Source organism: Sarcophilus harrisii, chromosome 4 (genome assembly GCF_902635505.1).
Source record: "Sarcophilus harrisii chromosome 4, mSarHar1.11, whole genome shotgun sequence".
In the NCBI taxonomy this organism is placed as follows: Eukaryota; Metazoa; Chordata; class Mammalia; order Dasyuromorphia; family Dasyuridae; genus Sarcophilus; species Sarcophilus harrisii.
This window is the reverse complement of record NC_045429.1, coordinates 425,050,558-425,067,767: the sequence shown is the minus strand read 5'-3', so window position 1 is coordinate 425,067,767 and position 17,210 is coordinate 425,050,558. Positions and strand designations below refer to the sequence as shown.

General features: G+C 42.0%; 1 protein-coding gene and 4 non-coding genes across 5 annotated transcripts; 2 read left to right on the top strand and 3 right to left on the bottom strand.

The window, feature by feature from the left end:
* Positions 1 to 268: 268 nt before the first annotated feature.
* On the bottom strand, positions 269 to 13,224 carry LOC105750581. Its single transcript, XM_012550122.2, is given in 4 exon segments — positions 269 to 623; positions 11,814 to 11,818; positions 12,152 to 12,283; positions 12,885 to 13,224. Coding segments are annotated over 4 exon segments (786 nt in total). The 5' UTR covers positions 13,205 to 13,224; the 3' UTR covers positions 269 to 294.
* Positions 13,225 to 13,983: 759 nt separating this feature from the next.
* On the top strand, positions 13,984 to 14,055 carry TRNAM-CAU. Its single transcript has one exon. It is a non-coding gene; the product is annotated as a tRNA-Met (tRNA).
* A 1,641-nt stretch (positions 14,056 to 15,696) lies between these two features.
* On the top strand, positions 15,697 to 15,778 carry TRNAS-UGA. The gene has a single exon. It is a non-coding gene; the product is annotated as a tRNA-Ser (tRNA).
* Positions 15,779 to 16,555: 777 nt separating this feature from the next.
* TRNAS-GCU lies at positions 16,556 to 16,637 on the bottom strand. Its single transcript has one exon. It is a non-coding gene; the product is annotated as a tRNA-Ser (tRNA).
* Positions 16,638 to 16,812: 175 nt separating this feature from the next.
* Positions 16,813 to 16,884, bottom strand: TRNAQ-UUG. The gene has a single exon. It is a non-coding gene; the product is annotated as a tRNA-Gln (tRNA).
* Positions 16,885 to 17,210: the final 326 nt, after the last annotated feature.

Genomic DNA, 17,210 nt, shown 5'->3' with positions numbered 1-17,210 from the left:
TCTGCCTAGATAAGCCCATACATTACGGGAGTCCATTTTGTACTTATTTCGTAAACGTGAATGTTGAAATTTCTACTTCAGCAAACAGCAAACAGTAGTTTGCGATCGAGTTTACACTCATTTAGTTGGTGGCGATTAAGATTCTATCTTATCCCCCATTTATATAATGTAAACGGCATAAGCAGAGTCCCAAGTTTCATACTAACATATTAGCATTTACAGATCTTTTGTTAGACAGTAGAGGGGGGGCCCTGAAAAGGGCCTTTGATTTTTTTTGGCGGTTTTGCAGGTGTCTTAACCACCGAAGCCGTACAGAGTGCGGCCCTGGCGCTTAAGGGCATAGACCACGTCCATGGCGGTGACCGTCTTCCTCTTGGCGTGCTCGGTGTAGGTGACGGCGTCCCGGATCACGTTCTCCAAGAATACCTTCAGCACCCCGCGGGTCTCCTCGTAGATGAGACCCGAGATACGCTTGACGCCCCCACGCCGAGCCAGACGGCGGATAGCGGGCTTAGTGATGCCCTGGATGTTATCCCGGAGAACCTTCCTGTGCCGCTTGGCACCCCCTTTCCCAAGACCTTTGCCTCCCTTGCCACGACCAGACATGATGAAACTAAGTCGTCCTCAAGGACTGATGGCCTGATTCGGACAACTCTCCCTTATATATCCAATGTGCCGACCTGTTTGAGAGCTGAAACTGTGGGCGGGGCCACAGGGTTAGGAGTTGTTTCCCGCCCACTCTATTCAAGAATACGTCATTTAAAGACACATAACTGCTAAAAGAGATTCCTCGCTCATTGGAAAACAGACCAACCAACATTTTCTTGCTTTGATTTTTGTTCAGAAAAGGAGAGGTGGGGGTGGTTAAATCTTTACAGCTAAAATTCGCGGGAAGATTGTTAAAAAAAAAAAAAAAAAAGCAAGATACAAGTAAGAGCTAAGTCTTTCATACCCTTCCTGACGAGTTCCGGGCGAAATAGAGGGCTAAGGACTGGTTTACTTGATCTGGAAGGGACCCAAAAGATGATTTAGTTTAGGTGTTTGTGTCTTTTGCTGTGTCAGCAGTCCCTTTTCCTTGGCAGACTAGGTATAATTTGTCAGAACTTCATCTTTTTTTGGTCTTTTGAAATTGTCTTGGATTGTTGTGCCACAGTTCTCTTTTAATTGTCCTGCCTCAGTTTCCCTAATTGTCCTGCCTCAGTTTCCCTAATTGTTCTGCCTCAGTTTCTTTACTTGTTCTGCCTCAGTCCCCTTAGTTGCAAACCCATCCCCACCCCCCATTCCACTTCATTAAGACTGGTATAACTCAGAGGTTATAAATTTTCAATGTGTAAACTCAGAAGGGGAATTCAGACCTTCTGTCTCTAGCCAGACACTTTCTTACCTCCCAGTTAGTAAAAAATTTATGGTCCTACCCCCCCAACATGTCAGAACTGAATTGATGGGTTCCTGCCTTGAGATTCCAGCTCACCAGAGTTTGGACTCTCCCCTCTCCCCCCCATACTTTGTTAGCTACTGTGTATAAATATGTCATTGAGAACTTGCTGGCTGCTGGATGCTGGATTCTTGGAGACGATAGTATCATTCAGCCCTGGGACCAAACCATGGATCTATTTGGTCCTAGTAAATCTCTCTTTCCAATAAAATATTAAATACTCTCTAATCTCTATCTTGCCTCAGTTTCTCCAGCATTACAGGATTATTTTATTACTATCTGTTATTCACAATTTTTCATGGAACAATATCGCTGTAACTGTACAACGTTCTCCTGGTTCTATTCCCTTCACCATGTATCAACTCATGTAAAATCAGAACGTTTTAAATGTTTAAAATAAAATGCATAGGATTTCAAAGGAAACATTAAAATTGTTACTAATGTGTGTGTATGTGTTGTTATATTAACAGTTGAGAATTCCTGATTTAGTTAGACCCTCTCTTACCTTATTTACAGATGAGAAAAATGAGGCCTATGGGAGGACTCAAGTAAATGTCATACATGAACTAGATTTGAATCTGAATTTTCCTTTCTCTTTTACCAACCTGCTTCCCAACACTGATTCCATAGCCTCCAAGGTTTATTTAACCATGTATTGTCAACTTTAATCTGCTTACGCAAAACCTTTTAATATAGTGTAGGTGTGGGTGAACACAACAAAAATAAAAAATAAAAATTGTAATACTTGCTAGTGTTTATTGAATCATGAAATTTTAGGACTGAAAAGAAAAAAAAAAAAAAAGGCAAACTAGTCCAATCCACTCAACTTGAAAGAATTAGGATCCTTGGATTTGCTCCAAGCCACACAACTGGTGAGTGACATCAAGAACTAGAACTCAGGTTTTTCATATACCTGAAAGCACCCAGAAAAATCAATAAATTGTAATACTGAAAAAACTGAGGCAAGATAGAGATTAGAGAGTTTTTAATATTTTATTTGGGTTTCTGAGAGGGAGAGATAGTCTGGAAGCAAAGCAAAATCCATTCTGACTCCAGAGCTGAATTGGACTTTCATCTCAAAGAATCCAGCATCAAATGTGAGATCCCAGTGATTTAGATATGGCTGCAAGTGATCAGAGGAGACAAAGGCAAGGGGTAGTGTCCGAAAACTGGTGACCATGGGAATTTTCAGTAAGGGACCATCGATTCGGTTCTGATAGGTTGGGGATAGGACCATAAATTCTGATGAACTGAGAGTGAAGGGGGTAATCACTCCCCTGGAACTTAGAGATATATAAGCATATCTATAAGTAATTTATCTGCAATTTATGGCTCTATGGAATGCCAATGGCCAGGGCTCCCAGCCCTAATTATCTCAGTTCAAATGGTTAGGAAGGAGAATTGCAACTCGGGGATTGAAGAACAATTCAAGGAACTGAGGCAGAACAATTTAGGGAAACTGAGGCAGGACCATAAAACTGTGGTACAACAAAATTATCTCTTTATTACAAAATTCCTCCATAAAGTCATCTATCAGCAGTACATAAATTAGAATGACTTTAACTTGCCCAAGGTTTGGATGGTAAACATGAAAAATATACTTCTGACTATTACCACCAAGCCTTACTATCTCACTTGCACTATACTAGTCTCCCATGTATTGTCATGTGCCTTCCCAGTGTACCCTAAGAACCCTCCAGTCTCCTAAATGAACCCTCCTATCCATGTTAATGTGAATTCTTTGAAAGCAGTGGATTAGCTCAATTAATGGATTATTCTGTCTCTATTGTCAGCACTTAAAATAGGCATAGTGAACACTTAATATATGTGTTCCATTTATGCAAAGCAATTAGGCTATCTACATTAATGTCTTCACATTGTAGAGATAGGACTGACTTATACAAATGGCTTGTCCAAAAGATGACCCTTTAAGTAACTCATTTAGGGTGCCAATGAAAGCCTGTTCTGAGCACCTGAACTAAGCTTATAGGATCAATCTAGATTTAGAGTCACATCATTTAACCCCTTTTCTTATAGAACCTGTGGCCTAGAGAGCAGTAGCCCAGCCAAAGGCACACAGTGGTGCAATTTGGACATGGGTATTCCTCCACCAAACTACCTTGTTTTTTCATTTCATTATGACTGAAACAAAGCTATAGAATGGCATAGGATTTGCAGGTATGTTGTGACTAGAACTTAGTAACTAATTAGATTGGTGAAAGAGATCAGAATGGTAAAAATGGAAGGCCTGGTGAATATACAAGAAATATTTCAAATGAAGTCAAGAGGGAGAGCTCTTGAAATATCCTACTAAATGGTCTCTTTACTATCAGTCTCTCCTCTTTCTAACTCATTTTCCACTGAGCTGCCCAGATAGTGTCCCAAAGTACAAATAAACCTGTTTATATCCCCAAGATCTTTGGTGCTTTTGTTGAAGTGTGAGAAATGAGGGTTGAGAGACCCCTGACAGCAATGGGATCCCCTGGCCAGTAGCAGGCTTTGTGAAAGAATTTGCAAACTCAAATGAATGAGGTGACATTTGGGGAGCAGGAGGGGAGGGGGGGGGAGGAAAGGTTTATTACACTAAGAAAAGAGCTTTCTTAGCAGGCAAAATGTCAGGACTTTTGCAAAGGTTTGGGTTTACAGGTTTTAATTATATTGGAGTTTTTTGGCCCTGAGCTGGAAACCAATTTCCAGATGAATTTTGGGGACTAATTTTCAACTCTATAGAGGGTAGTGGTTATGCCTCAGGCCAAGATCTCCAATTGTATTGAATGAGATTACTTATCTGGGAGTTTTCCCTATGAACAGGAGGGTGGGGACCCTTCCCAAAGGCTGGGAGGGGTTTCAATTAAGGCCTTTCTAACCCTTCCCACCCCTACCCCCGCAAAGATCAGGGAGACAATTTATATCACTTTCCTGCTGCCTTTTGAAGAAAATAGAATCTCTTCCACTGTTCAGCTGAAGCTTTCCAGTCTGATTCTAGTTTACCTTTCCAGATATTAAATACCATTCCCCTTTGCATTCTTTGTGTTCCCACCAACTCAGCCTACTTGAGAAATTCTATATTTTCTTTAAAATCTCACAACTGTTGACGAGTTTGTGTTGAATTTAGAATCCTTAGCTTCCTTCAGGGCTCACCTTAGGTTTACTACCTCCTATCCCTCTCTTCAAGCCCTTACTGCTGTCTCCCTCCTCAAATTATCTTACACTTATTTTTCTGTGAAAATGTTGCATCCCAAGTAAAGTATAAATTCCTAAAGGCCAAACTCCATGGTTCATTTTGTTTTTATAATGCCGGGGACTATTTAGCATGTGTAATGTTCTTCTCTAAAGTGTAATATTCTCTTGGAGCAGGTTTCTTGGGGGGCTTCTGGGAGCAGCCTTAGTTTCAGTTAAATGCAGCCAGGAGTTAAAGTCCAAATCCTTTATTATTTCCGTCAAAATCTTCTCTCCTTCAAAATAGCCTGGTTAGCGTTCTTAGAAGCCTATCTCTCTCTTTGGTTCTGAGAGCTCTTGCCACTAGTCCTTTGTCTCTTCCAGCTTCAGCCTCTAGATTCCTCCAAGTCCAAAGCCTCCAACCAGCACAAAGGTGGAATATGGAATGAATCTGACTCCGCCTCCAAGAGTGGGCTTGTGGGCTTCTGACTTGTGAATCTCCTGGACACGCGAATCTCCTCAACTTGTGAATCTCCCTAAGTGTATCCTGGTTGAGGCTCCTAGCTTATATATGCTCCCTTAAGGTGTGAATCTTAAAGGTATGAAAGGTGTGAACGCTAATAAGTACTAAGTACATAACCATTGTCTCTATCAATTCCAGTGACTTAGCACCTTGTAAGAATTCTAACAAGCATGAAGTCTGAATTTTCCAAAAATGCTTAATAAATGAATGAAAAAAGAGGGGAATAAAGCTCCAATACACATCAAAGGCTGGGGAGAGTAGTTCATAGTGACAACTTTTTGAGATATTGGAATTTTGTTGATAACCATTCCGGGGCAGCTGGGTGGTAGCTAGGTGGGGCAGTGGATAACAGCTGGGTGGTGCAGTGGATAGAGTACCAGCCCTGAAATCAGGAGGACCTGAGTTCAAATGTGATTTCAGACATTTAACACTTTCTGGCTGTGTAACCCTGGGCAAGTCACTTAACCTCAATTGCCTCAGCAAAACAAACAAACAAAAACCACTCCTGACTATTTGTGATATTGTTATTGGAAAAGATTATATGATTCATTAAAAAAAAACAAAAAACCTTCCATAGTGCCTAGTACATTCTGTAGATCTCAAAAACACATTTTCATTAACAGAATATTGTATAAAAAACTTTAAAGTTTATAGAGTGCATTTGTTTTAAAAAACTATTTGTGATAATAGGTCAGCTCTTATTTTTCTATTTTTACAACCAAAGAAACTAAGCTTAGAATGGCTAAGTAAATGAATCATTCAGGGAAGCACAGCTGGTTGATAGCAAAGCTGGCATGTAAATGCCAATTTTCCATTATGCTATGCTGCCTATGAATAAATAAATAGGTGAATAGACAAATAAATAGCTCAATATATTCAAATATCTAGTTTTCTGCTCAAGAGAGTCTGTCCCAAATGTGTTTTGTTTTAGTCTGCCTTTGGGAAATCTAGGTGATTAGTTAACTAGGCTGAGACTAATCTAAATTAAAGTTGGCTTCTCTTCAATAAAAACAATATAACAAAAGCATTATTCTTCGTTCTTTTTAAGTTTTAAAGAAAAAGTTTTCCAACTGTAATGCATGTAACCCTTTTAGGGAGGATGTAAAGCAATGGTAAAAATTATTGGATAGTTTCAAGAATAACATAAATATATCTATTTCACATATTTTCAAATATATATATTTTAACAATGAACACAGTCAAATTTCAAGTCAACAGAAGTGAAACTGAATGAATTTGCTCAGAGAGACAATGAATATGAGTGGCATTTAATATGGTATAGCTAAATGAGGTCAAATTTGGAGACTGAGCTTCATATGTTGGAGATGATGGGGGAACCTTGAAACTGTCCTTGACTTTTGGGATGAGCCCTGAAACTCTCCTGACACAGACCCACCCTTGGGATAGTTAAATGGTTTCATTAAGATTGGCCCAGGACCACTCCCTACTTAGCTTGAACTTAAGTGGTCTCATTTAGGAGGATATCTGGACTTGATATTTCTATTGAGTAGCTGTACCCTCTATTGAGGTGAAGATTAGCTTGAGCTTAAGTGGTCTTATTAAACTGGAAATCTAGACCTAGCAGCAGTGACAACATTGAAGTAATTTCATTCAATTGAAGCTTCAATATCAGATTTCCTACTTAAAGAGCAATTTGGGGGCTCATTTCTTTGCAGAGGCCCAAAGAAGGACCTTGCTTTGTCAAGGAACCTTTCTCCTAGGCAGAGCTACCCGTCAGGACCCCTGCCCACTGAGAAGACATTCTCTTCTCAGTGTTAACACCTCTGTTTATCTCTCTACCAGGATTTCTCTGCTAGGACCTTTATCTCTCTGCCAGGACTTTGTCACTCAGAAGTCAGTCTTTCTAGTGAAAAACTGACTTTTCTGTGCCAATAAAACTTCCCTTTTGCCATCCAAAATTTTTGGGTTCATGATTTTTTCATGTTGGACCTGAGCCAACCAAAGAGAGGTTCCTACAACTCTCTGCACTAAAGACAGAATTTGGGAGATGATGGATGAAAATAATGGCCATTGATTTAAAGGGCCTGCATATGTGCATATCTTTCTTATTGATTGGCAAGGCTTTTGAGAATGGGAAGGATGAGAATATAATGCTGGAGAAACTGACCAACATCGAGATTAGAGAACAATTTAATAATTTATTTGAATGGGAGAGATTTACTGGGACCAAATGGATCCATGGTTTAGTCCCAGGGCTGAATGAGACTATTGTCTTAAAGAATCCAGCAGTGAATGTCAGATACAAGATTCTTTTATAGGGTAACAAGAACAATGACATAATAGGGGAGGCACCTGGATGGGGATGACCTAATGGGGGAGGCATCTAGGATGACATAATGGGAGGTGCTGGAGAGGCTCCTGATATTCTAATAACATCTAAAATGGATAAAGACCTGTATCCCATCAAACATTAAAAGGAAATGACCTGAGGCAGAGTAACTGAATAGGATAATTAGGGAAACTGGGTCAGGACTTTAAAAGAGAACTATGTCATAACAAAAATAGTAGGTGAAAGTAGTCTATGACAGAGATAGACAGGTAACTTTGTTTAGAGCTTTACAAGGAAAAGAAAGCTGATCATATTAGCAAGCATATTATCCCCTTCATTTGGCAGCAACTGTTTTCTAAATCAGATAAGTTTTCTGTGTGGGTGTTGGGATGATAAATCATCAGCCACATCAGAGAAATAAAAGACAGTTTGTGCACTGAATTTATATATCTACACGCAAATTTATTGAAGACGTTTTGGGGTCAAAATAGCAGGGCCATGGATAATGAAACTTACATTGTTGTTAATTAAATATTAGCCTCAAAGCTTAACTCATAACTCATCCCACATATCCAATCTCTTGTCACGTCTTGTGATTTCTACCTTCACAGTATCTCTTGCAAGGTCCCCTAATCTTTCAGCACAGGCCCTCATCATCTCTCCTCTGGCTTTTTGTAGCTGGCTAATAATTGATTTCTATACTTAATATCTCCTCACTCCTCTCCAATCTCCATTCCTAAAATAAAGCTCTGACTTTGTCAGCTCCCTACTCTGTCCTGGACCTTCTCCAAGCAGCCTGATCTATATTTGGCCATTGGCCCCAGATAAGTCTGGAGGAGAAAGTGAGACTGGTGACTTTGCACAGTGCTCCCTCACTTAAATCCTATTCACTTGCAAGTTATGGCATCCCTTCCCTGAGGTCATGGTCCTCTGGGAGAACAGAGAACTAGCTACAATCTATAAATTACAGTGATTTCCTTTTACTTCCAGGAACATAAATACAGTGGTCTGGCTTTTAAAATATTTCACAGTAGCCACATCCGGGGATAACTAACGAGATATGGAGCCACTGTTACTTTGTTAAAAGAATTCAGTCAGGAGATCTCCAAACCCTGTAAAGGGCAATTATCTGGGGTAAGGCACTTAGTGAGCTGCGCTTCCTAAGGGAGGCAGCAGTCTAGCCAGGTTGAGAAGACAAGCCAGAAAAAACAAAAGACTCAGTACACATGCAGTTTCCCAGAGGTTCCAGGTTCCCCTGATAAGGTGGAAAAGAGAGACACAGTAATGTTAATTATATGTTAATAAGCCTGAGGTCATTAAAATGTGATCGAGATCTACACCCAGAGAGAGAACTTTGGGAACTGAGTGTGGTTCATAGCATAGCATTCTCACTCTTTTTTGTTGTTTGCTTACATGTTATTTTCTTCATCATTTTCTTTTCTGACTTGATTTGATTTTTCTTGAACAGCAAGATAATTGTATAGATGTGTATGCATATGTTAGATTTAACATATATTTTTACCATGTTTAGCATATATTGGACTTGCCATCTATAGGAGGAGGGGATGGGATAAGGGTGGGGGGAAAACTGGAACAAAAGGTTTTGCAAGGGCTAATATTGCAGAATTATCTATGTATATGTTTTGAAAAAGAAAAAGCTTTAATTTAAAAAAAAGTACTACAGGCAAGAAAGAATTTGTCTTGTTTTGTTTTCTTTTTTTTGCTATTTTCAGAGAAAAGAAGAAATAGACACATATGCCACAAACATTTTTGCACATACAGGTCCCTTTCCTTTACTGTTAGCAAAAAGTGTGAATGGCTTTGAGAGGGCTAAAGTTGGGGAGGTGTCTAATCCCTAACCTTATACAAGGGCTTAGAAATAAGAACAAAGTTGAAGATCTAAAGTTTACATAATCCTACAAGGCCCAAGAAGGATGGAAGTTGTCTTCTGGTGATGGGGAGGGAGTAGGAAAGGGTATCCTCTTTTCATATTCTAGGTGGCTTCCCTAGTGGGAATACAGAGAAGCATGTTAGTAGAATTGATACCTGGGAGGTCCTGGACCAGACAGTTATGGGCTATCAGTCTTCTTAAGGTAGGACGGGAATATTACAAGGGGAATAGCATGGTGCAAGGAGGCCATGCTCCAGAAATTTCTTTATGAAGGGCTGGCATTTCACCCTGGCCTGGGGTTTGCAGTGAGAAAAAAGATGAGCGTCTTTGAGGAGAACTTTAGCTCTTAGGGCCAAAGAGCACTCTGGGACAGACACAGAGCACACTGGGAGATACAAAAGCCCACTCTCTGAGGTGGAGTCAGATCCATTCCATTTTCCATCTTTGTGCTGGCTGGAGGCTGAAGGACAAACCTTTGGATTTGGAGACATTCAAAGGGAGCTCTTGGAACCAAGCAGAGAGATAGGCCACCAAGAAAACTAACTGGGCTATTTTGGAGGGCTATTGTTAAGGGGCTCTTTTATCTCCCCCAATCTTCCATGGACTGCAGAGAAAAACCTCAGCAGTCAGCCCCAGGACAACCCTTCAGGTTGGGATGTTGATGAAGGTAAAGACATAGGTCAGAATGTCTCCAACAATAGATCACAGGACACCTCCCTCCACTGAGGCCCCTTTCATAAATCTGCATCATGAAGAGTCCCTTAACAATAGCCCTCCAAAATAGCCCAGTTAGTTTTCTTGGTGACCTATCTCTCTGCTTGGTTCCAAGAGCTCAAGGTTTGTCCTTCAGCCTCCAGCCAGCACAAAGATGGAAAATGGAATGGATCTGACTCTGCCTCAGAGAGTGGGTTTCTGTATCTCCCAGTGTCTCTGTGTCTGTCCCAGAGTGCTCTTTGGCCCTAAGAGCTTCTTGCTTATATGAGCTCTCTAAAGGTATGAACACAAGCATTGTTTCTATCAGTTCCACTTAGTACCTTGTTTCAAGTTCTGGCCCATAACATCTCCTTATAAGATCAGATCAATCATACTGAACCATGCTAAATTAGATAATTATTGTCTATAAATTCAAATGACTTAACAGTTTGTAAGGATTCCAACAGATCCCCATTAGAGGAAAGTCAGAGGGAAAGAGCCCAGAAGAGTGAAATAGGACTGAGTAGCTAGCTCCCATATTAATCACCAGTTTGACTGTTCCCAGGATACTGTCAGTGTGAGTCCTGAGGGTCTTACATAGTAGGGAGTTGAGGGGCAACTGCTCCATCATTACAGCAGGGGACCATTGTCAAGGTTTGTCATGTCTCCAATGGCCTTCCTAATGGCAGAAGGGGCAGGGGTCAAAAGATGGTTCCTTTACCAGTGGCCCAACCTCTTGCAGTAGAAGCATTTCAGAGATGGCAGGCAAGCTGGACCCCGTGGGCCCAGAGAGGGTTGCTGCTAGGAGCCAGGCTTGCAGCTGGGCCTGTTGCTGACCTCAGGCCCTGACCCTGCAGTCCTTATCCTCAATGTCCTACTAATCCCTGTAATTGAAAACTTGAGAGCAATTTCCATGAATTCCTTCAACAGGCTTTGCAGGCCTTGCTCCAGTTTTTGTAATTTCCTGGGGATAGCAGAAGCTGCCAGGGGGAAAAGAAGTTTGTGTGAGTACAGTGGCTCCAGCTGGGGAAAGGAATCCAGGCCAGTGTATCACTGGGGGGTTCCCCTAAAAAATCTCTGGCTGTGGGGTTCTCCTGGGAGCCCTGAATAACCTCCTTCTGGCATGGCTCATCAGCTTCTTAAGACTTGTTTTCACCTTTATGAGGCAGAGGAGCATGTAGTCCGGGTTTGTCCTGTCCTGGTCAGAGCTGTAGTTCCACTCAGGGTCTGTGAAGGGAGCAGCCACTGGGTTGGGGAAGATTGATGTAGTGCTGGGCAAAGTTCCATGTTCTCTTTCTCATCAGTGGAGGAGGTTCCCCAGATCAGGTCAAATTGTCAGAAGAGAAAGGTGAAACTTTCTATGAATTTGGTAGAATCCTAATTTCTCAGTAATCTGGGAGAAATCAGAAATAGAAAAACAGACACGAACTCCCTCCAGTTCTTCCTGTCCCATGTGGGTCATGGACTCGCTGGACGTGGGAGCAGGTAAAGGTACAGAGGAAGAAGGGAGACATGGACAGCTGATGATGGTTAGAAGGTGGGGAAGAAGGAGAGGGGTACGTTGGACATAAATCAGGCAAGGGAGTTAGGGGAATTGAGGAAGGTTGAGAAGGATCAAGAGCAAGGAGGTTTGGGACCGACAGCATGACAACAAGTGGGTCAGACAGATGGACGGCTTGAAGGAGGGCTATGACTTGGGAGCCCCGTTCGTTGGAAGAGCAACAGATGTAAGGAGGAGCCGTTCTTTCCAGATTGCACCACGGGCATGCGGGACACCGAAAGCATATTTGGAAGCAGTGTGGATACTGACACGCTTGCTTACCTTTGCTTAAGGGGCCAAGGAACAGGTCAAAGCAACTTAGTTCACCTCCCCTTGAGCAGAAGTGGAAGGTGCAAATGGGTCGGGCTCTATGGTCTCATAGAAACTATTGCATAGAGTATTGAGCTCCGTCTGAACTGAACTAGAGCCATCTGTAAACTAGACCACGTCAGGATTTTGGAGGGGAAGTCTCATAGATCGGGGCTGCTTTAATAACCCAGTTATCTCAGTCATGAGCAGGTTCCTGGCCGGGGGAAGGTGCTGGGAAGTGTGTAGCAGGGTTTAGGACACAGCAAATTTTTAAGGTGAGATCAGGGGAGTCTAAGAGAAGGGCTTCACACCTCGTGAGGTTTATAGTCAGTGAGATCTGCACCGGTTGCCCAAAAGTCTGTGAGTCACCAGAGAACTCGCCCTCGGGTTTGGCCCGGAGAGATGGGATGCAAGATATGACCATTGCTCCGACCAGATACCCCCTAATTGACGGGATAAATCATAGGGGTACAAAAGCCCAGACTTAGAATTCTCCCTTTTCCGGAGCACATGGCTCTGTGGGGGAGAAGACACAAGATTACAGAGCCCGGTCTGCCGAGCACTAGTTTGGACGATTAGACACCGACACTGCCCGCACCCCCTCGGACTGCTGGAAGTGCCAGCGATAAAGGAATTTACCCTTAGTTGGAGGTTCTGTCCCGAGTCGGGCTAGTCAAAGTGATTCCAGAGCCCTAAGGGGCGGAGAAAGGCTGGTGAAAAAAGGCGCCAAGCCACCATGCCAGGAGACATTATGAGGATCGCAATTAAAGGACCTGGAACTTTGCCAGCTTAGTTAAATCATTTCCCTACCAGGGAATTCACCCATGTCCTTGGTTTCCAGCCTACCTCAGCCGCACCGTCTTTGATTCTGCCCAAATAAGATCCAATTCCTTGCCTAAAAAAGCAACGGTTACAATTATAGGAAGAAACTTACAAGACTTTGTAAAGATCGCTCAGGCTGCTAAAAGTTGCAACAATGTTACTGCCCTTTTGAAGTGAGAAGATTTGGGGGGCCCTGAAAAGGGCCTTTATTTTATTGAGGACGTAAGGATTTAGCCGCCGAAGCCGTAGAGAGTGCGGCCCTGGCGCTTAAGGGCGTAGACCACGTCCATGGCGGTGACCGTCTTCCTCTTGGCGTGCTCGGTGTAGGTGACGGCGTCCCGGATCACGTTCTCCAGGAACACCTTCAGCACCCCGCGGGTCTCCTCGTAAATGAGCCCCGAGATACGCTTGACGCCCCCGCGCCGAGCCAGACGGCGGATGGCGGGCTTGGTGATGCCCTGGATGTTATCCCGGAGCACCTTCCTGTGCCGCTTGGCGCCCCCTTTACCAAGCCCCTTGCCTCCCTTGCCACGACCAGACATGTTGCCTCCGACAGCTGCGTCAGACTGGAATCGAGCAGCTCGCGCACGCTTATATACGCACGTAGCCGACCTGTTTGGGAACTGAAAGCGCGCGGGCGGGAACTAGCTAGAAACCATAGTTGTCTTTCCGGGTCGCTTCTAGCTCTGGCACAACGGAGGTACAAACCCTCTTCCAGAAAGCTAAGCGGGCTTAGCTAAACTGTGTCCCGTCATGGAGAGCTCCTCGTCCCCTTTTTCTTTTGGGGTTAGACGAGGCATTTTCCGAGCTCGATTGCAGGAAAATTCTGTTATTCTTTGATGCTTGTGATGCTTAAGGGAAAAACTCCAAAAGACCAGGAGCGAACATAACACACTCACTAGAAACCAAACCAAAATGCTGCTAGTATTTACCTCGCTCAGACTGCAATATACACAATGCACCGTGGGGAGGGGAAGGAGCGTATTAAATTATTATCAAGCATCTCTCTATTGGGTGGGAACGCTCAGCACTACAATCACCTGGGCATAAAACACGCAGCGCTTCATTTCACTTTTTAAGCGTTTGTATAGAAATAGGAAGATGGTTGGACTCGGGTTCGGTCCCAAATTAGAGCACGCAAGCCAGGTTTTGATTGTCTTCTGTCGGGTGGGGGTAGGACGACTCAGGATCGGGGGAATACAGCAGGAAGACTTCCTCTAGGATTAAACAGTCTCTAGGAAAGCGGAGGGGAAGATAACCGCCACATTTATGGAGATGAGACAACCAATTGGAGGAATAAAAAAACGTGTCGTACGTTGTCAGCAGAGTGGCGCAGCGGAAGCGTGCTGGGCCCATAACCCAGAGGTCGATGGATCGAAACCATCCTCTGCTAGGGACAATGTGAACGTTTTGCTTTTTAAGTTCTTTACATTAAAAAAATACAAATATTGATTAAATTTAATACTGGAAAGAAAAAAGCAAAAAGAAAAGCAATTCAAAGAAAGTATAACATTAAACAATAAAGAGTGGTCCTTTATTTCCTCTTGAAATGGACCCCAAAATATCCCAGGCACTTCTAGACAGAGAAATGCTAGAATCTGGGGCAGATCAAGGCTGTCGTTTGTTCCTTTGATGTGCTTTTTGGCCAGTGTCAGAATCTTTGTTTAACTATATTATATCTTTGTTTCAGGTTTTGGTTTTCTTACTTTCTCAATAAAGATCGGGGTTAGGGGATGGGAAGTAAAGTGAAAGAATTAGGACCTTGAAGCAAAATAAAATTGAACTTTAAAAAAAGAAAATATCTATTTTTATCACTTAATGCTGTATTTATAAACTTTAATTATCAATACTGTTAACTGATGTGTCCACTAAGGGTGACTACAATTCTTATTTTGCAGGTAATTAAGATGATTAGTGAAACAGAGAAAAGATGAAATGAAGAAAATTTGAGAGTATAAAGTTCCAGAAAAAATGGGTTGACCTTGGAGAAAACAAGAAATCTTATTAGACTAGATTACAGATTACTGTATTTTTACTTTGCTCCAGTACTAATGGCAATAAGAGGGCCTCCGAGCTCAAGCTAAGAGTAATTAGATGTAACTAAGAGAGGGCTTTTAAAACCAAATTATGTTTTTGTATTTATTTTAGAAATCAAAAACTTTCTCAAGATAATGTTGAGCTGTGGGAAGGGCGAGAGAATACCTCAAACAACAAGTTCTTTATTCATGCTTACATTCTCATTCATTATCAATTTATTAATAAATTGGTATGTATTACACACACTTGTGTTAGAACCAAGGAAATTACAACAAGGAATGAATGACACATCTTGACCCTCATGAAACTTAATCCAGTGGGCCTTGAACCCTAGATATTTAAAATCCATCCACTTTTCCATTCTGGATCTCAGAAAGCCCCCAAAACCTCAAGGACAAAGAGAAACTTTTTATTGAGTTCAGTCTACAGATTTGTAAAAGTACAACTAGTTCTCTTCTAAAGCACTTTTGTAATGTACAGGTTGACTGAGGAAGATGATTCCCCTTCACTGAACTGATTTAAAAAAAAAAGCCTTCAAGAAACCAGCAGTTAGTTTAGGATTTGTCATCACTCTCCTACTCAAGACTCCAAAACGATCATACCTATTTTTTACAAAATGGCACTGACTCTACACACACATATATATCGATAAATCCATTCATGCTTACACACATCTTCAGATCAATATGCATGTGTGCATATATACATGCACATGAATGTATACACATTTTTTAGATAGCAGAACTAAAGTAAGCTTTTCGAATTCACTTTATCATACAGCCATGCTTATCTTACTAAAACAGCTCTTATTAAAAATTTAGAATAATCTGATCAAGCATTCAGTTCTTCACTCATTCACGTTTTACTTAAATACATGTTTGTTAGATGCCTGTTACATGTCTACATTTATTGAAATCCACTTACAAATAAAATTCTGGACTGGAAGCTGAAAGGAAATGAAGAAATGAAACATTCATGAGATAAGTGGAACCGCATAGTAGTCGTGGCCGAGTGGTTAAGGCGATGGACTTGAAATCCATTGGGGTTTCCCCGCGCAGGTTCGAATCCTGCCGACTACGAGGCGTCATTTTGGGTACAACATTAAAAAAAGGGTGAGCTCCAGTCTCACCTGTTATTTCCTATCACCCTGATGATTCTACTAACGTCACATAGTTGTAATTTCTTTCTCTGCGAAAAGACCGAGCTAACAATGGCTTCTGATTCAATTTCTATATTTCTGAAATGGGGAATCTATTTTTAATTTCCCCGCGGCTTCACAGTTTCTTTGCTAAAAAACGTCAGGAAATAAGGAATAGAGGTACAGGAAAGGGGAACAGGAGAAATGGATTTTGAACAGAGAATGGACACATTTTTTCCTAGGGAGCACCAAACAGCACAAAAGTCCAAGTCAGAAAACCCCACCGCAAATTCTGGGAACGTAAAACAGGAAACCGTAAATTTTGGTTCCTTGAAAATAGGGATTCAAGCTTTGCTAACTTTGAATCTTTGTATCTCCTACAGCTCCTAACAACAGTTAAATTAGGCTTAATAAAATGTGTAAATGGTTATTTCACAGATGGACCTTAGGCAAAATAAATGTGACCGCGAGGCTGATGAGGCAGGTAACTAACTAGTCATTACTGAATAAAAAGTCTAGTTTGTTCCACTAGAAGTGGAGAGGGAAATAAAACCAGGATTCACTTTTTCATTCCTTAGCTGGTAATTCGGAGGTTTTAGAAAATCACTCTTGGGTGAAACTGAGACAAAGGGTTTATTTTCAAACAGCCAAGCGCCAACAACGAATTTTTCGCCGCGACAAAGGATTAAAAACCACGGTTTTAGCGAGCAAGAGAATCCGACGAGGATGGGATTCGAACCCACGCGTGCAGAGCACAATGGATTAGCAGTCCATCGCCTTAACCACTCGGCCACCTCGTCTGTTTTCGGAGAATTTCGGATTAGTTTCTATAGTAGGTAACAGCGTTTCTCTTGGAGAGAACTAGAAGTCAGGGATTTTTTCATATTTCTTTTGTTTATTAGAAGAATTCTATAAAACTCGTCCTATACATGCCGTAAACTCGTAAAAGCAAATCAGAAAGAAAAATTGTCTTGCAGGTCCCACCGAGATTCGAACTCAGATCGCTGGATTCAAAGTCCAGAGTGCTAACCATTACACCATGGGGCCTCACAACGAGAGCTGCATCGCGAAATTGATCCTTATTTGACGTAGCCAATTTTTTTCTTCTAGTTATGGCTTTTGTATTACATTTGTGGTTTTATAAACCACAGCTGCATTTCAGCCTTCAAATAGAGGGGGGAGGGGCGGGCTGTGGACGCCCAAGCTCACAACCCTTATCAACACGACCACGAAAAGAAAACGAAGCAAGCCCGAAGCACGAGTCACAAAATATCCCTTAAAAAAATTGTATCCCTTAAAATTCTCCCAACCCACATTCGCCCACCCGCGGAGCACCCAAGTTGTGTAAACAGCCAGGGCGGGCCAGAACCCGG